This window comes from Cyprinus carpio, chromosome A2, assembly GCF_018340385.1.
Source record: "Cyprinus carpio isolate SPL01 chromosome A2, ASM1834038v1, whole genome shotgun sequence".
Lineage (NCBI taxonomy): Eukaryota > Metazoa > Chordata > Actinopteri > Cypriniformes > Cyprinidae > Cyprinus > Cyprinus carpio.
The window spans coordinates 10,577,394-10,603,576 of NC_056573.1; the positions used below are offsets into that span (position 1 = coordinate 10,577,394).

Genomic DNA, 26,183 nt, shown 5'->3' on the forward strand with positions numbered 1-26,183 from the left:
AGAGCACTAACGCCGCTGGCCACGCATTAGTTATAGATTGTAGCTTTTGACACAGTATGTAAACGAAATGGGTTCAAATAATTGGATTACAATAAATCATTGATAACTACTGGACATGTTTTATCGCGCGGTGTAAGAAAAGGTTAGACATCTATATCTTGTATAGTAGGTCAAGAATTAAAGTCAGGACAGCTGCAGAATTTAAAATATAAGTCATTCGTGAAATTTAATTGTGCTTTATAAAATGTTTTGCATTTAATTTTAAAGATAGGCCTATGTTTAAAAAAAACTGTGTTAAAAGTTCATATTTGTAATAAAACTTACGATCCAAATTAAGGGATTTTATAGTCACTTGCGGGGTTTAGGCTACTGAAGTTTGTTTATTCTTCAGTGATGCACATTCCGTCTATGTGCATCTATTCTGTTTATATGATAAACTTTCACTGTTGGTCCTCAGGTCTTTGTTTCTTTTCTTGCTGTGCTCGTTAGAGGAAGATATGTTATATGAGTAACGTGATATGTTAAGAGAAAATGTCCCGATGCTGAAAACAAATGTTGTGTAAGGTGTGCACATGTAGCCTATGTTTGTAATGCACACTGAGGTCCACTGAGGTGGGTTCGGTACGAGCCCAAGAGGATAATCGAGTATGATTAGGCCTATAATAATTAATGATCAGCCAATTGATCCCTATAATGGACATGTGATATGATCCGTGTGAGAAATGATGAGCTGAGCTGAAATGCAGAGCTGCTACAAAACGGTGTTGCAAAAATGAAAATTACATTTAGGTTAAATCAAACGAATTCGATTTTTCAATACAATATACTTGAATAGTAATTCAATACTGTGTTGATTTAGCCTACTTGATTCATGCATTATGATTGATCAAATAAACTTAATGAAAAAATACGTAGGCTATCAACCCAAATGTTTAAGAAGAGTCATTCCTACAATTGCTAACTTTATCCTTATTATTATTGGATGTAATACTGGATTGCATGTTGCAAAAGAAAATCTAAATTTCTGAGGCAATAATAATAATTTAGTTCCATTATTTACTTTATTGTCAATAAACAAACCAAACTGTTCACTGTCCAAACTATATCTCTCTGTCTATTGCTATCATTTATTTAATTATCTTACCTTATTATAATATTTATAATATATATCGTTTTATTATATTAATGGTGGTTGTTTTCGAATATGCGATTTTCATTTTATTCAGCTGTAAATCTGTATTTGTTTTCCAATTATTCTGGGTTACAAGCTCAAAGCAATAATGCGGGTGACGACTTACTACAAACTGGACAAAACATTTCCGTTTTTTTTGATTTCTAGAATGCGGATGAAAGATCGTAATGATCATCTCAATTTATAGTCAGCTGTTGCTGTCAGTGCAGATCATTCCCACATGACCTTTATTTCTTACACCTTCTCAATAATAAATGCAGGCAACTGTCCTCAAAATAAACTAATACAGTTCATTTATAAATGTCATTATTTTCCTATGCAAACATTTAGGCCAAATGTTTTATATCGTTCCAGGGTATTATTCTTTTTAGCTACTTTATCCAGTTCATTTTACAATTTTACTCTCTTTTATTGCCTGCTTTTCGGGGAAAACTATAGAGGTTGCTAGACGTTGACTTTTTATAATGTAATTTTGTTTTAGGTTTTTTTTTTTTTTTTTTTTTTGTAATATTTAGATTATTCTTAAGCCTTGCTCATAAAGAAAAACATGTTAACGGAGGCTGATTAAAACTTTTCTCCTATATGGGCCTAGTTTTGCATTCCTCAAAGAGGCAAGAACTTTCATTCTTCACAAAGATTCAAGGTTTCGATATGTGGCAGATTTATGGGCAGAGTAAAATAATAATAAAAGCAAAGCTGCGCGCTGGCACAGAGCAGCGAGCTGGGCTTCGAGGGAGAAATGGGATCTTGGGGGAAAACTAATGATGAAGAAAGATCTCCTCAATCCAAGCTCCTTAATTAAATGCACGGAAAGAACGAGAGAGGCACTGCACATCTGGATTCAATCTGCGCCCCTTTGATGGCATCAAGTGTTCTTTTCCCAGACCTAGGAGGCTGACGGAGGCTGCTTGGAGCCTGAACTCATGTCATTGCGACACATGCAGACCTCGAACCCCTCCTGTCGAGAGACTCTTTAAAAGCGCACGCAACGCTTCGATCATCTGTAAACCGAGTTTCTTCATCATCATGAACTGACACCAATACAGAACGCACGACACCCATATTATCCAAGAGCTTTGCTAGTGTGTAACTTTGATCATTTTGAGTGCTCGTGTTAACATCAGTTAAGCTTAACAAGACCGTTGCCCCTTTATTCAAGCTTGTCTTTAAGACCACAGTATATAAATTGGTGACAATTTTATTCAGCATGGAAAAAATAATAATAGTTTTTTTAAAACGAAGAAAAATAAAGCAAATATTTTTTAATGTAATACTTTCAGACAACAGGAAAAAAAAAAGGTTTTATCTAAAAAGATTTAAAGAATTACTTAATGACTTTGACAAATTCACGAGGATCTTCTGTTTTCTGGCTTTCTTGTCACATGACAACACAATGGCTTTCTAAAAGTTGGTTACGGCATTGGTTGAGTTTGACTATAAAAAATATTCACTGCTTACTTTTTAATAATAATAATAGTAGCATGGGAAACTATAGCAAATTTTCATTAGACATATTTTTTAAACTATATACTTTAAAGTTTAAACTACTACAGGCCCTTTATTATGGCTATAGCCTTAATATATATTTTTTAAACCCCAAATATCAGTGAGTTTTAATTCGGAAACTGCTACAATTCTGTTAATATAGGCTAAGAGTTGTATTCAAGTCTGTTTCTGTATGAATCGCATTTTAATGTAGCCTATTTCTGAATAACTTCATAGATCAGGACAAAAAAAATAAATAAATAGCGTAAATCACATCACGTCACTTTGACCCATTAATTATTGAGTATGTCAATGGGATGTTATGGGTGGATATAAGAGATATGACTTCGTTAAACTTTAGAAACGCCGACAAAAAAAAACAAAAAAAACATTTGTTTTGCCACGTAATTAGCTTCTTGTATGTCTATCATCCCTCTCCAGGGCTTCAAATGCTCGTGTAGCCTGTTTTGCTCTCAGGCTCCCCCCTCAGCGCCAGTGTGTGCCGTTTGAAGTACCGGAGAAAGACGCTGAGAGAAGCTCGCCCGACCTCCTACTACTGGGCGTAAGTCGTTCATCTGTGACATCAAACCTTCCTCGCAAGCTAACTCATTCCCTCACTCTCTGAACGAGAGGAGAAAGTCTCTGTTACAGAAACTAAAAGGGAGTCATCGGGTAAAAGGCGAAGACTTTGGAGTTCTTGAACTGGAGATGTGTTTCGGTGATGCCTTTTTTCCATAAAGACTCATGATTGTCCAGTAAAAGAGCGGTAATTACGCCTGTTTGGATCCACATGACACTGAACTACGGATGAAGAAATCAAAATCGATCTATCTGTCGAGCATAGAGTGATTGTTCATGGTCAAGACTTAACCCATGTTGGTTATGGTTAGAGAATATCTTTGGTTTCGTCAGTTTGCGTCATGACTTCCAGCTATGCTCATGTAATGGACAGACAAGCCACGCTACCTAACCGACTAGAGAGTCCGATCAGCGCAAATCAGGATCATTTACAGGCTAAGAAGAACTTTTCCGTGAGCCACCTGTTGGATCTGGAGGAGGCGCGGGAGATGGTGGGAGCTCAAGCGGAGGAGAGCGCAGGAGAGGCGGCCAGGAGTATGCTGGAGTCTCCGGGACTGACCAGCGGCAGCGACACCACACAGCACGAGAGTAAGTATCCTCGTGTCCCATAGATTCTTTTAATAGCTAAAACGTTAGTGGCATTTAAGTATCAGGATGATAGGCTAACGATTTTTTCCTAATTTAATAAGAAATGATTATAACTAAGATTTCAACTTTAAAAGACGTAGGGAAAAAATAAGCTAGTTACTTCATGAAAATGAGTTCTGTTTAGGGTCTCCCAGTTATAAAAGTAAATGCAATTAAACTGTTCATTCTAGTAATCTTTAGGCCTACACACTCTAGAAAGAACACAACACATGAACTAATAGATGTGATTAGCACCTTATCTAAACTGTCACGTTAGCAGATGTGTGACAGAAGGCCGTATATTAGGCGCTATAAGAGGCACGATTGCGTTCTGATTCATTTACTCCATATGCGTTTAGTTAGCAATTAAGATACTCAATTGTAGTGTGTAAAACTGTTGCTTAGTAATCCCGAACTGCCTCTCCAATGAAAATATATTTTTCATTGATATTAAGGTATGTTCGAATAAATCAAAATAAAATTTTAATATTTATTTATATTTATAATATATACATAGGCCTATTTTTTCTTTTTTTCTTTTCTTCTCAGTGAAGCCAAAAAAAAAACAAGAGATCTAGCTATAGAATCTGCAAAATTCATACGAAATAGATATTTTTAAAATTCTAAGGCTATTTAAAGATTTAAAGACTTAATCCAAAGTTGCAGTGAATTAATTATTTTATGAATGGGTCACTAGGTTAATAGTCCATTTCAAATAGTAAATTAAACATAAAAATTAGGCCGTCTACATTAAGACTGAACGAATGTATTTTGTATTTTGTTAGGCATCATCCGAAATTTGCAATTTAAAACATTACGAAAACTCTTGATAAAGCCACCATTACATTCTTTTATGTTTTGCGAAAGCTATATTTGTCTACATGATAGGCTTTATTTATTTATTTTATTGCACATATATTTTAAATCTGTCCCTTTGACTCAGCCAAGACACTAAGATTAAAATTAAATGAATTTTAATATGTAACAAAATAAACGTAAATAATAAATAAATAAATAAATAAAGTTAATAGGTTAGCGAGTGTTCAGCCTACCTCACGATCCATAGCATCACGATTTAAGGCTCGTGTGAGGGCATTTAGGCCTATGTAAACATTTTTATTAATATTTTGTGAACAATTTATTCAACATTTCAGATATGAGTTCAGCATTATTTTAAGAGAAATGACTTCTGAATAAGCATGACTGAAGTGAAGATAAATCTCGAGTAGGCCTAAGCGCATAGTTAATAAAAGACGATTTTAGTTCTCGCTAAAAGCACATCTGTGACGTGTAGAGCTGTTCATGCTCCAGGCCCGGCACTGATAACCTCTTCTTTCAACTTTGTTTTGAGTTTATGGCCTTTGAGGAATTGGGGCAAATCAATTCGTCACTGGGGTATTTTCTCCCTCATGGGAAGTTTTACAGAGCGATTTAAGAACTGATTGATGAATCCAAAGAGGAGTGAGTCTGCAACGATCTGCTTTTTCCCGGACCAAAACAGGCCCAAACATTATAATGGGCATTTTACTACTAGAAGAGGCCAGAATCATTTTAGAAATAAAGAAAGAACAAAAAAAAAAAAAAAGAAGAAGATGACAGAAATTTATATTATTTTTATATATATATATATATATATATATATATATATATATATATATATATATATATATATATATATATATATATATATATTTATATGAATAAATAATTTAAGTGGGAAACTGATAAATGTAGTTTTATTTCATAATACAATTTGGCTGATGGGGAGCTAATTCTACAAAACCTGATGACCACATATTATTTATAGTTTTATGTTCTGTATTATATTTCTGTAGGTGTAATATAATTTAACATGATCATATAACATGACTGGATGACATAAAATATTACAGAATGAATCATTTTCTTTATTTGATAATATTTTCCTAGCCTATAACTTAAATTGTCAAAAAGGCCAAGGATTTTTTTTTTTAAGTTATAAATAGCAGAGAAACAGTCAAAATCACATTTCTCAAAAGATCTAAAGAAATCATGAGGAAAAGTCATTAAATGTTAGGGAAAAAAATGTGCATCAAATAAATTATAGTGAATAAAAAAAAATTATTAATGGTCTGGAGTCATATTGACCTCAAAAATGATATTATTGTAGGCTGGGTTATTCACCTAAGATGTGTTTGTTGAAAATGTATATTATACAATAAAATTTTCAGATTTTTTTAATAAATAAAGATATCAGGTGTCCTGCTTACACAATCTTTAAGCTTTGATTGAGATATGGTTTTAGTAAGTTTCATCACTTTTGACTGAAGTATAATCAAACTGGAAAAATCTGTATTAACTCTCTGCAGCTCCTTTCCATTGAGCCGACTGTTATTAAACAGTTATAAATTTCCAGTTCTTAATATTAAAAAAAGCATCTTTGTTTATAATTCCATGACAAAAACTGTTTGACTAGTTTGATTAACTGTAACCCTATGAATGTAATGTCCTTTTTCAGGGTAAGGCTATTGAATGGGTACAGACCTACTATAATGGAGATATTCATGTCATCCTTATATCTGAGTGTGTGTGCTTGTGTTTGTCCCCCATAGATGAGCAACTCAACTCAGAGGAGAAGAAAAAGCGTAAACAGAGGCGGAATAGGACTACGTTCAACAGCAGTCAACTGCAGGCTTTAGAGAGAGTGTTTGAGAGGACGCACTACCCTGATGCTTTTGTCAGGGAGGATTTAGCACGCCGGGTCAACCTCACTGAAGCTCGAGTGCAGGTTAGCATTTCATTTTATCCTGAAATGGTCTAATCATGCTCAATGTCGTCACATCATGTGGATGCAGTAGTGGCACATCCCTGTACTTGACCTTCACACAGTGCTCCATTCTGATGGTAAGGCTGTTCTACACACTGTATATGTCGAACTGAGCACTGTTCATGATTTTCTAGGTGTGGTTTCAAAATCGGCGGGCTAAGTTTCGGCGAAATGAACGTGCAATGCTGGCCAGTAAAAACGCCTCATTGCTCAAGTCTTTCTCAGGAGAAGTAACAGCCGTAGAGCAGCCCATTGTCCCACGACCTGCTCCCAGACCCAATGACTACCTGTCCTGGGGCAGCTCACCATCGTACAGGTTAGATATCACCACATTTTTTATACCTCTGCATGCATTACCATTACAACTGCTGCTGTTTCTGTTAGTGTGGATGTTAATTGGGCAGAAGTTATAAGAATATTCCGGGTTATTTACAAATGAATGACAATGGACAGCATCTGCGGCATGAATGTTGTCATCCCTCATTTAACTAAAACTGTAAATGAAAGTAATTTACTTGTGAATTAATGTTTCAAATATTCAACTATAGCAAAAGTATAACCATGAGATTTAAATTTTAAACGTGTTAGTCTAAATTACAAATGTTACTTCTGACCTGATGGGATGCATGATTTAGACAAAATCTATACAATAATTGGTAACACTTTAGAAGAAAGTTCCATTTATTAACATTAGTTACCAAAGAATGAGCAATGAAAAACTATTTTAATGCATTCATTAATGTTAGTTAATTTCATCATATACTAATGTATTATTCAAAAACAAAAGTTGTATCTGTTAATATTATTTAATTGACATGCACTATAATGAACTGTTTAACTAATGTTAACAAAAATTAATAAATGTATTAATAAATTAATACTTATTGTTAGTTAATGCATTATCAAATGTTAACAAATGGGACCTTAATGTAAATTGCTACACAAATATTTGCAATGCAAGTAGCTTTGGATAAAAGCATATATATATATAAATCTATGTAACTATCCATAGAGCACTATTTACATGGACCTAAATTGCACAAACTCCACCTGCAGAAATTACATCAGTGATACATAACCATAAATTTGAAAAGTATATTGGATGATTTAGACAACCTAACAGCTTGGGCATTTTAGGGAAGATTTCATGAAAGTGCTTTAATCAAAATACCACCATACATATCTGTATTTCCTTTACTGTAAACATGTTTTTTTTTTTCAAAATAATTAAAAGTATTAAACTAATTATTTAAAGATATTAAATTATTTTCTAGAAATCAGAAATTTTGTGCCACAAATGCTATCCATACGAATGTAGTTTTGAGCATTTTTGTTTAAGTAAATAAAATGAACAGAGACAGAGCATGCATTTCAGATCATCAATATTATTGAATTCTTCTTTATTATTAACAAAAAGTGTGAAATCTCATCCTGACAACTTAACCCTTTCCTTACAGTGCCATGGCAACTTATTCTCCATCATGCGCTGCCAACAACACAGCCCAAGGCATGAATATGGCCAATAGTATCGCCAACCTGAGACTGAAGGCCAAAGAATACAGCCTGAACCAAGTGCCCACCGTCAACTGAAGTGGACAGCAGGGCTGTCAGAGACTCTGAGCCACATGTCAGAGAACAATCGCAATGTCCTGACAAAACCGTCCCCGTACTATTGACATTAATGTTGTTTTCTGTCCTCTTATATGTGTTGTACTCTTATCCATCAAGGAAAAGAGGCAAAGGAGAATTTCTTCAAGGTACAGAGCTTTCCTAAACCAATGATTTACATAAGGCTGTCATGTTCTTGGTATGTGGGAAAATGACATGTGGGAAAATTCAGTTTTGGAAAGCACAAAATGGAATCTTTCTCTGTTCACACTCACTGTGGCAGCATGAGTGTGGTCATCCCCGTCTGAAGACCGCGGCTTACTATAGATTGCTTTCTCGAGACTGTTGCCAACCACAGAGATTTGATGACCTCTGCGGAATCCATAAACTACAATCTTGTGGACATCAGGGAAGTTTTTAGGATTTCCCCTTGATTTTTCCTTGGAACTCATAAATATGCACTGAGGCCACAAAGTGGGATTTGGATATTTTGATTATTTGGAACCGGGTGAAATTTGGCTTCCTTGTTACCGTCCTCTAAAATCACTTTTCACTGTTTTCAGTTTAAAACATGCCGGGGTTATTTGTTCATTTTGGCATACACAGAACTCTAGCCATGTATGCAAGTAATGAATTTGGAGCCTAGTTGATTTTACCCATTTATATTGTCTAAATATATCTAAACATGTAATATTCCTTTGCAATAAAGATGTCCAAGCAGTGTAACAGCATTATGTTTCAGGGTTAGAGTGTCCTCGAATGTTTTCATGGCCTTCTTCAATTTATGCTGCCCATGTTTTTACCACAAATGTGCTCACTATTGAACATAGACTGCTCTTAATCTCTGATTTGTTCTGTTGCTGGCAACAGTTCCACATATCAGATATTAAATCCTGTTACATTATGCACTCGTATAGCCTTGGAGGAAGTGTTTTAGAATAAAGAACTAGATGAAAAGCATACTCCCACTATTGGCCCATTTAATTTACAGTATTACGCAATAGAAGGCAGGTGAAATCCTTCAGAAACCCAAGAGTAGTGAGAGTTAGAGACGCGAGTGCAGATGTTACGTGTGCTTTTCCAAAGCTAAACTTCTCAAAGTGTGTTTGTAGGCTCCCATAGATGATCGTTACTCTTTCCTCCTCTCTGTGTGAACATTTACCTTTAAACTGTAAAATAACTCTTCGTCAGGACTCCCGGGGGCTTCGTGAGAAGCAGCAGAAAGCTTTGCAAAAATTCCTGCGGCTCTTTTCTTCTCCACCCCGTTTTCCACTCCACTTCGCTCTTTTGTAAGGTATACAAGGCAAAGCAAGGAAATGACAAAATTTCGCTAATCAAACTGGCCATTTACAATGAGATCCAAACACTTCTAGCGCTGTTGTTCTTCCCCTGCCAGCTATCGTTCCATTAAAGTGCTTGTGTATTTGCTTTGGATTTGAAATCGTTTTAAAGGTTGACGAGAAAAATCAGCTGAAAAACAGCCTGTGCGTTTTACTGCCTGATGATGGAGTCTTTGGTGTCGCGTGGTGAACTTTGATTCCTTTAAGCAGTCTTCAGGGTCGGCGCTGTTAATTTTTTGTTGAACAGGAATGTTTACTTTCAAAACAGTCTGTTTATGGCACAGGAAGCGATCGTTTGAGTTTAAGTGGCCGCGGGCTGTTTTTGAATGGCTGACACTGGCTTGTTTATGTACCTGATGGCTCCCTTGGTCTGCTGATTACATGTGACCTTGAGTGACCTTAGAGACCATCAATTGGAGGAAGGGGGTGAGCCGGTGAGTTGTTTTTCTTTTCATCTGTCTTTCAGCTCCGTGAAAGAAATCTGTTGGCTGTCATCACTGTAATGTTACTCTTTAAATATGGCCCAGTGATTTGTTTACATCATGTTTTTGTCTAAGAATTGATGAAATTTTTAGACGTTATTGCACTAGGATACTTGCTTTTCATGTACTTAAGATTGTTTTTTTTAAATATCTGACTGCTATCATCTGCTATATTTGTCAAAAATATTGCAATGTACAATATATCAATACCGCATTGGTCATCAGAGGGTTTAGAGCATAGAGGGTTTTTTTATTGGTCAATATTATTGTTCATGCTCATTTTTTTTTACATTTAGACTACCTTTGCAGTCATCTAAAGGTTAATCAAGTTAATCTACACTACTGTTCAAAAGTTTGGGGTCAGTAAGATTTTATTTTTTAAGAAATTAGACAGAACAGCTTCAATCAGATGAGTTTGAACATTCCAACAAGTTTTAACATTCATTCCAACTGTTAAAAAACAGATGAAAAAGTAGCTTTACATTAAATAAATTGTTCTGTTGCTTTCCAAATACAGTTGGCAGCAGCCTCTTTGCATCCAATAAGTCCAGATTAGGTCTGTGTACTTTCCTGATTGGTTGACCTCTCTCAAGTTAACATTGATGGACAAGAAGCGTGTTTATCAACGATCCCAGTTTGAGCTTTTTCTAAAATTATGCATCTATATTAAAATTCCAGTCATTATTCCAATTGTGATGCCTTTAATGTGGCTTCTCCCCACAAGCTGGGCTCGTTCCATCCAATTTACAGCGGAATCTTTATGATCCAAGCAGTTCATGAGTCAAACCATTCCCAAATACAGCCGTACTCTAAGGACCTGCAATATACTGGATGTTCACTTTGGAGAGGGAGCCATTTCCTATTATTTCGAAGTTTTTTTTTGACTTGACACAGCCCTCTTTGAACCATTTATATCAAGGTCAATGGGCCTTGAAGGTTTCTTAACAAAGTGAGTCTCTGGTTGGAGGATTTTTAATGGCACATGCAGAAAACTGGACGGAATTGCTACTGTCCTCAAGCCAACATCAACCTAACACCTAAGAATGAATTTATGACTTGAAAAGTTTTCTCCTGTAATGTTCTCAGGTGGGCTTCTATGCTCATATATGTTTGCTCACACTTTTGATCCTATAAATAATAAAAAGCTTTGCTCATGTCCCTAGGAGAGTTGTTTGAGGAAGCCACTAGAAAAGAAAGAAAAAACAACTTTCATGTTGTCTCCTCTGTCCCCCTGCCTGGGCGTCCATCTTACCTTTCACAGCCTGGGCTCAGTGACCCCAAATGCTTCCAGATGTCTGGAACTCTGACCTGAGCCCCAGCGGCCCAGATCATACATCCACCCCACCCCCACATCCCTCTGCACCCTGCAGCCCACTGACAGAGCCTCCCCACGGACAGACAGCTCACCACCATCAACCTCCACATCTGGAGCCCATTAGGAAGGAGACAGTCAGAGAGAGAGAGAGCGCTAAAGAGAATGGGGTGGGGGTTCAGTTAAACTAGAGTTTGGCTGGAATTGCGGTTTGATCTCTCCTCATGCCATTACCTTTTATAAAAGACACTTTTCTTATGAATAGCCCTGTATAGTAATAATCACTGTGCTCTTGTGTTGATAATCTCAGAGGGAATGATAATAAAAAAAATAAAAAGTTATTAGAGTTATGGCCACATGGGTTATAGTCTCATGTATATATTATATATCATAGTCTCATGGGTTATAGACTTGTACAGATAACATAACATTTTAATGGAATAATTAAAAAAAGGAGTTCTTGCCATATAGCAATTTATTGTAATCATGGGCTGTCAAACAAAAACCCCATCTAGATGCACCACAGTGCAAAAATAGACTTCTTAATGCCTTTTTTAAAGACTTATATTCTAGCAAAAATGTCTAAAAATCATAAAAAATTACTTGAGAAGAAACACTGCATAACATGGAAAAAATCTGCCAGTTCAGTAAGACAGAAAACATTTATATTAAAGATCTAAAACAAGTTTTAATATCTTATGTAGTTTTGTTCTCAATTAAATTTATATTGTTTCAAAGATATTTAAATATTTAAATAAATAATGAAATATTCAAAATTAATGTCAGTTCTTTTTCTAACAGGTATTTTGATTATATATTTTAAAAGGAAAGACAAAGGACATAAGACATACTCATTGAGGTATGGAGTTTTTTGGAGTTCATGAAAGAATCATAAAAATAGTCAATTCACCCCCCACTACAGTTTTAGTTGACATCAACGTCCAGATTGAAAAATGGTGTGTAAATATCACTGACAGCAACCAAACTGTAGTGTAGTTTTAGTTAACCAGAACATGACACCTTTTCTGAATTCTGGGTGCATCGTAACATGGGTTACATGCAATTTAAAATAACAGCATGGAACAGTTTGGAACGATGATGATGACAGTTTTACAACTTCAGGAAAATTGTTTGGAATATAATTGAGCTTGGCCCATTCAGAAATAAAATAAAATGTAAATAATAAAATGTAAATGATAAAATCTGCTTTTCAAATGAATTATATGTCAGAATACAGAAAAAAAATAACTTGTTTTTTGAAGACGGCTTTCCAGATCATGTGAGTTATGAGTCTTTGAACGTTGTTATGAATTTTTCAAGGATGACGAATGCTGGAGATGATGAATGCAGGCCTGAAAATGACCCTGAAGATTCTTAAGCGTTGAAAAATATTCTCTGAGAGCCTCGAAAGTAGCCACTCCTGACCTCACGAGATATGCTGACCCGGCAACAGTCATGTCTGATCAATATGTTGTAGTCTAGAGAATATTTAATTGAATTTCAATTCTTTTTCTAATGGTCTGTCCTCAAACAACCTCTCCTTTCCTTGATGGAAGTTTTCCAAACTGCCTTCAGGAGAAGTTAGTTGAAAAGGACATCTCCAGTTGATAATAATAATGCCTACTGGAACAGTTCAAACCCAGAAATCATCAAAGCAAACAATCCCAACATTCTCTGCTCGGTCTCTGTTCTCTCTCAGAGGAGGAAACCTTTTGAAGCACACAAACCTGTCTGACTCTCATTTCCTCACCTTGAGTGAAGAGTGACGCTGCTCTTTGTCACGGTTCATTACTGATCACTCTCAGATACACAGGCGTTCAGGGCGAGAGAGTGAGCCAGATTTGAGGTGAAACTATAATTGTTCCATATTGGAGGAAATATGTCTGAAATGATTCAATAGCTGTAAGGAGCACAAGTTAACTAAGACATTTCAATCTCTCTCCATTTTGGATCTTGTGTATCTGAAGTAGTTGGATTAATGAATAATTATGAGAATAAACAGGTCGGCCATTTTTTTTTAATAATAATTAACATCCAGAGGTATCAGACGTGAGATTCAATTTCAATGGATAATGTGATGGCACTCTATAGTTCAGTGGGTCAAAGATTTTATTATGGATCTATGTATTACAGACCATTTGTATATCATATTATTATTATTATAGATCATTTATTTATCATTATAATTTACATAATTATTATAGATATTTTATTTATCATTATAATTTACATATTATTATTATAATTATTATAGATTTTTTTTATCATTATAACTTACATATTATTATTATTATTATTATTATTATAGATCTTTTATTTATCATTATAATTTGCAGTACATGTTATTATTAATAGTAATAGAAATAGTAATAATAATAATATAGATGTTATGTGGGTTTGCCATTTTGGGCTGTAACAATATATTATATATTATAGATTTTTTTAATATAGCATTATTAGTTGTTATTAATATGATGACTATTATAATAGATTATAAATAAATAAATATAATTATAATAAAATATATATTATATATTATAGCTCTTTTATTATAATGTATGTATATATGTATGTATGTATTATTATTATAGAGCATTTCTAAATTATTATAATTTACATATTATTATTATTATAGCTTATTTATATATCATTATATTTTATATATTATTATCAATATTTTATTTATAATTGTAACTTACATATTATTAATTATTATTGTAATTTTGTATAATTCTTTAATTTTTTTCCTCATTCCATCTTTCTCCGCCCACCACATTTTACACTTTTATTTTTATTAAATAGTAGCCTAATAATTTTGTTTTTTGTTTTTTGTTTTTACATTGACCGGGTCACCTCATGTTAGCCTCCATACTAAGATCACATGGCATGTCAAAAATGCTCACTTTATCTCCGTAACTGACTTTTGCCTTAAAACATATGCTTTTGTGTGATGCTGCATCCACCACACTAGATGCCTAGTCTAAATGATGGTACTGTAAATGGGCCAGTACAACATAAACAAAAAATACTGAGTATACCAAATGAACTTCGCCTTTCATTTTCTTCTATGTTGCTTTAAAGGCAACTCCCTCTTTCCCCAAGTGAAGGAAACAACACTACACTAAAACTCCAGGAGAAGGAAAACAGGTTGGGGCGGAAGACGGCATGAGAGAGTTTTTCTAACAAAGTAGCCACACCATAAATCTGCAGCACGGGCTTATGGAAGGAAGTAGTGATATTATACATCTGTCCCAGAGGCTTTGCACCTTCCTCCCCCGGCTGATTAAGTGGGCTCATTCATAAAGGCCAGAAACAGGCCTGCTATTGTGCTACCTTATCATAACTCATCCGTATATTCAATACAATCAGCCCCCTGCTGCAGGTAAAAAATTCCACTGATTTACACGCTTAATTACAGACCTAACTGGACCAAAGAACCTCACTGTTACTAAAAGGATTTGGGGAAAACTAGCACGTTATCACTTTCTTTTGAAAAATGCATTGACAGCAAATGATCATATTATGTAAAGTTATTAACAAGCAGACCCTGGAAAATGCCCCTGACTGAGATATGTTGAATCACAATCTTTAGAAGGTCTGTAATACAACTGAGGATTCATTTCAGATTCATTTTAATCGTCTGGTAGTTTGTGCATTATATTACTTTGTTCGATCTTGTTTTGTACCAGATGAATACTACTTTAAAGAAATTAATACTTTTATTCAGCAAAGATGCATTAAAAGGATTAAAAGTGTTGTTTGATCCAAAATAAGTACATCTGATAAAACGTTATTTTACAGTGTCCCTGTTACACGTTGGTTATAACAATAAATTATGCACAATTACATGCAACTAACCTCATCCTAACCCTAACCATACAGTAAGTACATGCAGTTAATTAACATTACTCAGTAATTAAAAGTAGAATTACACTGTAACAAGGACACCGTGAAATAAAGTGTAACCAGACTAAAATTTCTAATTCAACCAATGTTCTTTTAAACCTTGTATTCACTGAAGAATCCTGACTAAAATGAATGGTTCAACATTGACAATAATAAGAGTTGTTTCTCGAGCATCAAATTAGCATTTAAGAATGATTTCTGAAGGATCGTGTGACACTGAAAACTGGAATAATGATGCCGAAAATTCATCACAGTAATAAATGACATTTTAAAAATATTTAAACAGATTTTGCTTAAGCCTTAGTGAGCATAAGAGACCTCTTTCAAAAAAAATTCAAACAATTTTAACTTTTAAACAATATATAATTTGCCCCCTTAGGTTAATAATAATAGTTGTTATTTTAGTGTAAGAGCAACTTGACTGAAGTCGAGCTATTTTAATTCATGAGTATCTTGACAAGCTTTAAAAGTAACTTCCTGGATATGAAATCCATTTTAGGTTTCAGTCATACTAATGAGATATTTAATTATATAACATCCCGTGTATGTGAGTGTTCTCTCCAAACAGGGTCTGGTCAGGAGGCCGCGGAAAATCTGCCTTCAATTTCCTGTCTGGCAGCAAACTGACAGCACGTGGAAGTGAACCGTGATGTTTAGTTTTCCAATTACCAATTATGACTCATTGGCAGTGTGGCGAGAAGATCTCCATGATACTAAATGCTATTATCAAGCACTTTAGATCTGATAACACTAGCATGTTTGTAGATGCTGATAGCAGTCAGAGCTGATTTGCATCTTGTTTGGTTTTGCAGCAGTTTCCCTTTATTCAGCAAGTCTGATGTAGTGATTTTCCCATATTAAAATAAAAAAAGATTTTTTTTTTTTTTTTAATTATTATAGTCTTATAGTCTTTTTGAGTTTTTAAGGATTTAATGAATTTAAGAAAAGTTTCCTAAACTAGTATTCATAGTATGCAAACTTCTTTGTCATATGACTTACAGACTGTTACATCATAATAACAGTATCTTTGATGATTTACAGTTTTCATTCACTTTTATCATAATCAGATGGGAAGCAATTAGAAAGCCTGTGTAAACAAAAAAAAAATGTGTAGAAATTAATCTGGTTGATCTGGTAAGACGAAAACATGCTTGTGTCATCTGTTTTAAATCTGCTAGTAATTGAGTTGGATAGTATTTTAATGATGTTCACTCTCCCTTTCTCTTTCTCTCCTTGCTTTTTCTCACTCTCCATCTCTCTCTCTCTCTCATTTGGTTTTGATTAGGGTTGATCAGGATCTCTGCCAGAGTGTTTCACAAACACACTGGTGGGCAACCGCGGCAAGCCCTGCAACTAGATTCCAATGTGTGTTTTATTTACATGCTAGATTTACAAGATTCCCTAATTCATTTCCCAGTCCTCCCTAATTAGGGATAAAACTTTGGGTCCTCAAGCCCTTGATGGGGATGTCAGTGTCAGATCGAGTACTTTTCATGAAGTGTAAAGTTACACATAAAAAAATTGTAGTGAAATATAACACAAAATTCATTTATGAAATTAATGAAATAATTTAGAATAAGGAAAAGTTATTAATTAGAATTTTATGATAGAATGCAACACACACACAGACAAATTTTACATTTTCCTCCAAAGGGTGGAACACATTCAAATGTTTTTCTTTTCCTGAAAATTTGTGTTATTTGTTGCCAGTGTTTGTCTCAATCTAATTCAAAATGTTGCTTGTTATTGATGCTCATAAATGGACAATCCATCCAAAAAAATCTCTCATCATTTATTCTCCCTCATGCTGTCCCAGATGTATAAGAATTAAATGGACAATCCATCCAAAAAAATCTCTCATCATTTATTCTCCCTCATGCTGTATAATGTGTGTGTGAATTTTCTCCAATGCTAACCCTTCAAAAACCACACAAAGTGAACACAACAGTAACAACCTATTTTAATGTTTATATTTTGTGTTATGAAGATAAAGGTAAGGAAAATGGCGTAACACTGCGGTACACAGAAGGAAACCAGAGAGTTTTTTTTAATGGATGTCAGTGGAGTAGCTTTTCTGGAAAAACAGCTTATCAGCTAATCTTCAACATGTTTGCCATTAAGCAATCATTAACAAAAAAATAAATAAAAATAAAAATTTTTTTTTTTAAGTTAAGTGTATTTTTATTTTATGATGATTAAAATGATGTGATGTATGTGTTTGTGGTTGGTTATCATGGCACACATGATCCACGTTGACTGTTACACTTTCTCCATTGGTAGAGCGCCCCCCCAAAAAAAGACTTTTTTTTTACAGGTAGGATTTTTTTTTTAGAAGGGATGATGTGTATGTGTAATGTAATTGAGTGATTGAAAATGTCTACTGTTGGTGTGCCTCCAGGATCAGTTTTGGGAAACACTGGTAAGGTTTACCGTTGTGTCTGCTTTGTGTGGTTTTTGAAGTGTCAGATTTGGAGGTCCCATATACTTGCATTATATGAACTCACAGAGATAGTTTATTTCTCTAAAAAATATTCGCTTCGTTCATCTGAAGAAAGAAGGTTATACAAAGCTGGGATGGCACAAGGGTAGGTAAACGATGAGAGAATATTCTTTTTTGGGTGTATTATCCCTTTAAGAAACACACACACACACACACACGCACACACACACACACACACACACATATACACGCAGCTTTGGTCTCTCCACACAAATGCAGCCCCATTGCAAATCCTAACTACCACTATTGTTGATTTAAATTGCTAAGAAATTCATACTGACTCTTGACTCAGTGTGGAAAGAATTCCCTCCTTAAATCTGGAAACTCTGACTACAATGTCAAGGGGAATAGCTGAAAGACCACTTCAAGGGTGGAGAGTGAAGGCGTGGGTTTTTGTTTTCCATCACCATGCGAGTCCAAAGAATGACTAAAGAGTGGGATCAGTTATCCTTCGCCGCCACTGCACAGGAGAGGAGGTGTGAGGGAACTATTATTTATCCCACACTACAAATGCTAACAAACACTCTTCCATGCCTTAAGTCTTTAACAAACTGACTTGATATGTGCCACATGGTTTCTGACACATTAAAACACCACACACAAATGTGTACACAAACAAACGCACAGCGCTTCAGAGGTGTGGGTGCTTTGAACAGAACTGGGCTAAATACAGTTTAGACAAATATCATTTGGCTAAACCATTAATCTGAAGCCCAAATTCCAACTTTGAAGTTCATATAAATACAATTAACTCTGCATAGCAATTTAAAGTTAAACTGAATTAAGAAAAATGATGTTAGTGGTAGAGAGTGATTCTGAATCGCTCTTTCGTGCCGTGCTGTTTGAATCTGGCCCTTGTAACCATGCCGTGCGCTGTACATCAGTACTATCAGTTTTCAGCCAGTCCTCAGTAGGGATCGTTGAGGAATGCTGTGCATTTCCCCTCTCCGAGCCCAGCCTGGCTTCAGCCTCGTGTCACATGATCAGCTCCTCATCAGCCTCACAAACTCCAGCCAATGACAAATGATCTAAAATGAGGCAAATATTAACACACCGGAGCGAGCTGCTGGGTGACTCTTAAGAATACATTGGTGTTCTGTGGGATGATCAGACAGTATACACACACACAAACGAAGCGCAGAAAATGACACACACACACACACACACACACACACACACACACACACACACACTACTACTACTACTTAGTATATACTTAGTATATAAGTACTGTACAGCACCATCTTTTTAGTATTTAGCTACTATTTATAATGCTGTGTAACCTCAAAATCGGGCAGCAAGTGACCCATGTTTTAAGCATGCAGTAATGCTAAATACTGTTCGGTATGACAGGAATTGCATGTCCTTTTGAAATAATTCCTACTCCACTTTCAACATACAAATGTGGTTTAATTTTTTTTTTCTCTCCAAAATAGCACTTTTTACTATTAATAAACTGCTTAATATCATGCTGTTAGTTCAGCCAGTAGCTTAAAGACCCCACCCATCTTGACGATTATTTTTTCCTTTGTTCGTACGTAATTTAGTCATTTTTTTTACAATCACATAACTCTATTACATTTATCTTCTTTGTCTTCTGTCTCTTTTCTCAAATGATTAACTGAATCCAAAACAAACCTCTATAACAGTCCAGTTTGAGCACAGGAAAAACATCAACACACCCAGTATGTTCACATCCACCACGTTATTGACATCATTCATTTTTATATTAAGAGACAATGTACAGGTACTTGTTTATTATACACCTAGGCCAGGACAAAACGTAACTTTTTGTGGGACCTGGGGGCGCCGTGAAGCTTTTGCTGAGCTTTTGCGGGTGGGATGTTTGGCATACTCTTTTCAACATTCTATGCTTTGAGACACTTACTCTAATCTCACATACTATTTAGGATGGATAGTATGTACACTGGGACACTGAATCATTTACTCAACTGATTCATTCAGAAACTGATTCATTCAGTAGTAAAACACCAGTGCTGTGTGTTGCTTCTGCTGCTGTGCCTTTGTTTCGAAATATTTTTGCAGAGATAAAAAATGAAAATTTCAGTTACTTATCAAGGACATGTTTATTGAACTGTTGTGTAAAAGCAATTTCACGCTTGAAATAATGCTGTTGGTTTGAACATCAGTACTGAAAAAACTTAAGCGCCTAGAGAGGTGTCAAACAAACCAATCCAGTGAGGTATGGCTGCATGTCAAAGCATAACATGGTACTATACTTTAAAGAGACAATTATTATTCTGTAAGTGTTCTACAGAGATCTCTGTAAGCTTAACCAACTCCATAATAGAGATGATTTACGGCTATGTGGAGTGCATGTTTCTTGTCCACAGGCAGGTCATTTGAATAGCAGCTGTCTAAACACAACACACGTGGTGGATGTGACGATCCAGTGGCAGCATGCTCTCTTCCACTCTTCTCCGTCTCTCACTCGTTTTATTTCCCCGCCGCAGCAACAGTGAATAAAACATGTCAATTCCAACCAGGACTGATACTAAATCACATCAACAGAGACGTCAGATGACACAGATATGCGCGACCAAATCCAAACCTCCCTTCTCGAAACTCTACCGAGTTAGATAAATATGCAAAGTTTAAAAAGACTTACTTCATGACTAATAAAACAATTGTGTAGTTATCCATGGATAAGTTCCAGTTAATTTCCCTGTTTTTGTTTGTAGCATATTTTAGAACTGAATGTTGAATTCTGGCTTCAATTTGTAACATATGGCACCAACATGGTCCAAAGAGATTCTCCGGAATCAGCCATTGGAAATATGACCATGTTACTCATTGATAATCAGGCCTTGGGGTCTGAATCATGTTTAAGAAGGGGGATGAATACATGTCATTCTTGGAAAGCACCACTAAGTTCATGTTTTTCCCAGGCCCTGGTGGTTAGAGGTCCAGTATGATGAGATATCTAGAGGAGAGAGCTGCCTCCCTCTATAACAACTGATGATGGCATTGACAGCTTGTTTTCTATAGGGTCTGTCAATGCCAATTACATCTAATTTAAAAAAAAAAAAGCTACTGTCATATTCGAACATACTACAGAAGGGAGACTTTAAATGTAAATAATGTAAATAGCCTATCAAAGCCCATGATTGGTTCCTTGGAGTATGGTGAATCTCAGTTAAGTTGCAGTTGCGTTTTAGCCCAAACCAGTGCTGTTTTACACATTAGGATGCTGAAATGTGCACTTGCAGAGTGATTTTTGGAAACTGACCCATGGTGTTCCTCCTGGATCGGTACTACATCCACACCGGTTGTCTTTGGATGGAACAACAAGCTTTTATAGCCCTGGACAAAGTAGCTTGATGGATAATAAATAGATATATTTCTAAAGTGCAAGATGATGTAATATGATGAAAAATGAATATAGCCATATTTTAAATAGTAATTAAAGCATTGAAAGCTCTGAGCGAACCAATCAATACACCACAGAACAATAAATGAAGATGATTAACTCATTCATTACATGAATTCAAGTACAAGGCTAAATGTGAAGCCAAAGTTGAGTCCTTCTATATTTGCAAAGCTGAAACTATGAAACATTCAGTTTATTTGAACGTTAAACTATGAAACATTCCGATTATTTAAACTTTGAAACATTCTATTTATTTGAACTCCAAACTGTGAAGCATTCGTTAAACTATGAAACATTCCGATTATTTAAACTTTGAAACATTCTATTTATTTGAACTCCAAACTATGAAGCTGTATGTTGCTAAAGCACAAGTAAATTAAGCAGAGGTTGTATGTTCTCTCTCCACTTCAATACCATGACTGCCCTTGAGCAAGGCATCGAAAACTGCTCCCGGGCACCGCAGCATAAAAAATGGCTGCCCACTGCTCCGGGTGTTTGTTCACAGTTTAACAGTGTGTGTGTTCACTGCTCTGTGTGTGTGCACTTTCGGATGGGTTTAAATGCAGAGCACGAATTCTGAGTATGGGTCACCATACTTGGCTGAATGTCACGTCACTTTCACTTTCACTAAATGCTTGATCAGAAGAAACTGACATTATTTTAAAATTGAACAGAACAGAGAAAAAAAAAACTGTAAAGTTTCCTGCTGTTTTAGGCTAATTATTATCATTAATTTAGGCCATTTGTTGCAAAAGCCTCTCTTTTTTTACTTTCTGGACAACTTTGTTGATTTCAGTTTCATTCTAACTGCCAGACTGATCATGTTCTTCAACAGCTGGATTTTTTAATTTTTTATTTTTTTTAACAGCACCAACTGTTTCTATTTCCTGTTGTTGTTTTCAATTAGGCTATGAAGTCTTTAAATGTCCCTCACCATTTAAACCTGTCTGATCTGTTCCCCGTGATGTTTTTAACCATCTTTAATGAGTGTGTGCAGTAAATGTTTAGGACCTGCTACATGTTTGATTGCTGCCAATATGGATGTGATTGTGGCCTCTGGGATTCCCCCAAATAAAAACCATACCAGCATTATTATCTCTCTGAGGTTTCACCTCCCGGATTTTTCTCTTGCTTAACCAACAGGGCATTTGTTTGCCATCTGACTAAAAGGCTTTAAAGTGTTGTGTTCTAACAGGGGAGGAAAGAACAGGCCCTTTCTTGTCAGCTGTGAGAATATGCCGAAGGTTAAATGCTTGAATTCCAATAGCACACAATCAAGAAAACACCATTATTTAAGGGGTGTGAGCCTATATTACAAAGACTGAGATTATATACCTTACGATAAAACCAACTCACTATAAAGATGTCTTTTGTAGACTTTAGATGCACGCAAACCAGTATTATTTTAGTATAATTATAGTTTTTATTAATATTTTATATATATATATATATATATATATATATATATACTATATATATATATATATATATATATATATATATATATATATATATAATTACTAATACAGTTTATTTCAAATAATGTATGGTTTTAGTTTTAGTTAACTATAATAACCCTGATGCAATCCCCATCCAATTTGGCTTTACAAATATATAATATTCAAAATTTGGTCCAATTTTCCTGAATTCACCCATATTTGCAGTGGACCTGGACAGTGCACTGATTGACTAAAACATTTTAATCATGTTCTGGTATTTGCAAAATTTGCAAAAGTTGAAATCAGGATATGGCACCCTTCATAAACAAGCAGTTTTGGCACCACCCAAAGGCCATTAAGAGAAAGTTCATCTATCCCTTTCACAGGCACAGAGGGCAGGAGAAAATAAATGCTGGATAAAGACAGAAAACCTACTTAATCATATATTACACAACAGCAAGTTTAAGTGTAAACTCAGATCACAATGTTGCTTCCGCTTTCAACATAATAATAAATGAAATGCTCAGTAAACTTGGCTAAATAAGAAAAGAATAAAACCTCTACTGTATATTTGCCATTAAGTGACAGTATATCTTGAAAAGTAGGGTGAAAGGAAAAAAAGCAGTAATTAATAGCATCATTAGTAGTTTACTTTATAGAGTGTTCCAGGTCTTCAGTAGTCTAGTATTATTTCACAACGCATATTAGAAATACACTGGCTGACCGGCAAAGCAATATACAAATAAAGCAAATTAAAAGAATGGCTTGCCAGTAGATTTTGGTCTTCATTGCAAACAGATTTGTGCCCTAATGAGAAGCAGATTATCCCATGATTCTTGTGTAAATTAAACAGCAGGTGTAAGGGCTGCGGGAGGCACAAACTAATGTATTTTGTATAGATGTTTTTTAATGTGTATCAACAGTACTGCACTTAAAGCAAAAGTTCAGACACAAAAACTAAATAAATAAAAATAAATAAATAAATGAAAAATTGCTGAAAATGTACTCCTCAATCCTCAAACCATCCGAGATGTAGATGAGTTTGTTTCTTCATCAGAACAAATTTGGAGAAATTTTGCATTATATGACTTGCTCACCACTGGATCCTCTGTAGTTAATGGGTACCGTCAGAATGAGAGTTCAGAAAGCTGATAAAACAACACAATAATCCACATGACTCCAGTCCATCAGTCAACGTCTTGTGAAGTAAAAAGCTGCGTGGTTTGTAATAAACAAAACCATCAAGGCATTTTAACTTTAAACTGATGCTTCTAGCCAAAATATCCATGAGTCCATAATCCACAACAATGATTTCTCAATGATTTTGTAATTTCATATCATGATTTTCCTATTTATTTGTTCAGAATTGTTTTGGAATGTTTTATTTTTTCAGAAGTGTTTTGATCTGAGCGTATTTCTTTCCTGATTCAGACAAGATGACTTTCACTGGAGAAAGTGACAATAGATATTATAAATAATAGATAAAGGACTAATTTTAAGCTAAAAAAAAAAAAAAAAAAAACTAGAAAAAATTAATTTATTAAAAACATGCAGCTTTTCGATCACTGTAACAAGACATTAACTGATGGACTGGAGTCGTGTAGATTATTGTGATGTTTTTTAATTAGCTGTTTGAACTCTCATTCTGACGGCACCCATTCACTGCATTGGATCCTTTGGTGAGCAAGTGATATAATGCTAAATTTCTCCAAATCTGTTGTGATGAAGAAACAAACTCATCTTGGAAAGCCTGAGGGTGAGTAAATTTTCAGCAAATTTTCATTTTTGGGTGAACTATTTCTTTATAATGCAATGGGAAAACTAAATGTTTTCACAAATGATCCACAGATCAGAGATCAGTCCAAAAATACTGAAGGTTTCTCTGAAAGTACTAATAAAATGCTTGAAAAGGCAGAAAATAGGCTACATCTGTACTGACATGTAACTTCTACACAGCACTGTTGTTGTTTAAAGCTCAAAGAGAAGAAAAGTGACCACTTGTGTGCTGTGCCGTACAGCGTCTCTCAAACAATCTATTGTTACACAATAACATAATGGATAATTCACAGTGGTTTCTATAAATGCTGTTCCAATTAGTGATAATTGCCCCTTAATAGGATACAGCTGAAGGCATGGTTTTGATTTGTTTCCTTCACTTCAAAACAAAGATGTTATTAATAAATATTTGGTTGGATTTTCCCGTGGGCAATTTTGAGTAGTGTTGTACATGACAGGAGATGAATAGTTCAGGTGTAACTTGAAATGCTTTTCACATTAACAAACAAATAAACTCCGGTTTTGGATAAATAACCAAAAATCTCATGCCGCTTACTTCTCATTTTTTTGAAAGCAATACACACTACCCACACGGTTTTATAAAGAGAAATTACTCTTGTATACTGTCACAATACTCATACTTTTAAAGGGATACTCCATCCCAAAATTAAAACTTTTGTCATTAATCACTTACCCCACGTCGTTCCAAACCCATAAAATCTTCATTCATCTTCGGAGAACAATGTAAGATATTTTGGATGAAAACAGGTAGGCTTTAGACTGTCCCATAGACTGCCAAATAAATAACAGTGTCAAGATCCAGTGTTGAATCACTGATGACAGATGGAGTATTGTGACGATGCTTTTCATACTTTCCTGGATCTTGACACTGCTATTTATTTGGCAGTCTATGGGACAGTCTCAAGCCTAGCTGTTTTCATCCAAAATATCTTAAATTGTGTTCCGAAGACGAGCAAAGCTTTTACGGGTTTGGAACAACATGGGGGTAAGTGAATAATGACAAAATTTTCATTTTGCGGTAGAGTAACCCTTTAAGCAAACTTTCATTACTATTATTACAGTAATGCGTGAACAATATTAAAATAAATGAATGAGTCCATTTTATAATATGTGTAATAATGTTTGGAGCATCAGGAAATTAATGCAGTCACATAGCCAGCACACAACAGGCATTATTTAACATTTTAAACATGAGACCTTGTATCCACCTCTCGGACTCTTTCGCCACCTTGTGGACAAAAGCAACATATCAGGTACATACAGGATGTCACACTCCTCAAGGCTGCATGTATTTGATCAGAATGCAGCAAAAACAGTAATATTTTGCAATATTATTACAGATTCAAAATGATTGTTTTCTATTTGAATATGTTTTAAAATTTAATTTATTCTTGTGCTGGCAAAGCTGTATTTTCAGCAAGCATTACTCCAGTCTTCATTGGCACATACAGTAATTATTCTAATATGCTGGTTTGGTGGTCAAATAAGATTTATTATAATTTTTTTTAATCAATTATTATTTATTATCAATGTTGAAAAGAGTTGTGCTGTGAAATATTTTTTTCTGGAAACAGTTATAATTTTTTATTTTTATTTTTTTTAGATTTTATGAAGAATGGAAAGAGCAAAACATCATTTGGAAGAGAAATCTTTAATGTCACGTTTGACCAATTTAATGATTCCCTGCTGAATAAAAGTATTTTTAATGAAAACACTGTG

General features: G+C 34.9%; 1 protein-coding gene across 1 annotated transcript; it reads left to right on the plus strand.

Annotated features, from left to right (window-relative positions):
• The first annotated feature begins 3,151 nt into the window (after positions 1-3,151).
• Positions 3,152-9,020, plus strand: LOC109053026 (paired mesoderm homeobox protein 1-like). Its single transcript, XM_019070458.2, has 4 exons — positions 3,152-3,844; positions 6,475-6,650; positions 6,824-7,005; positions 8,147-9,020. The coding sequence occupies exons 1-4, from the start codon at positions 3,598-3,600 to the stop codon at positions 8,277-8,279; spliced, it is 738 nt and encodes a 245-aa protein (XP_018926003.1). The 5' UTR covers positions 3,152-3,597; the 3' UTR covers positions 8,280-9,020.
• The last annotated feature ends 17,163 nt before the right edge of the window (positions 9,021-26,183 follow it).

Bases quoted from the DNA above. Each gene is read 5' to 3' on its own strand.
- LOC109053026 (XM_019070458.2), top strand. From the start codon at position 3,598: ATGACTTCCAGCTATGCTCATGTAATGGACAGACAAGCCACGCTACCT. The intron at 3,845-6,474 runs GTAAGTATCCTC...TGTCCCCCATAG, and splicing joins CGACACCACACAGCACGAGA to ATGAGCAACTCAACTCAGAG. The intron at 6,651-6,823 runs GTTAGCATTTCA...ATGATTTTCTAG, and splicing joins TCACTGAAGCTCGAGTGCAG to GTGTGGTTTCAAAATCGGCG.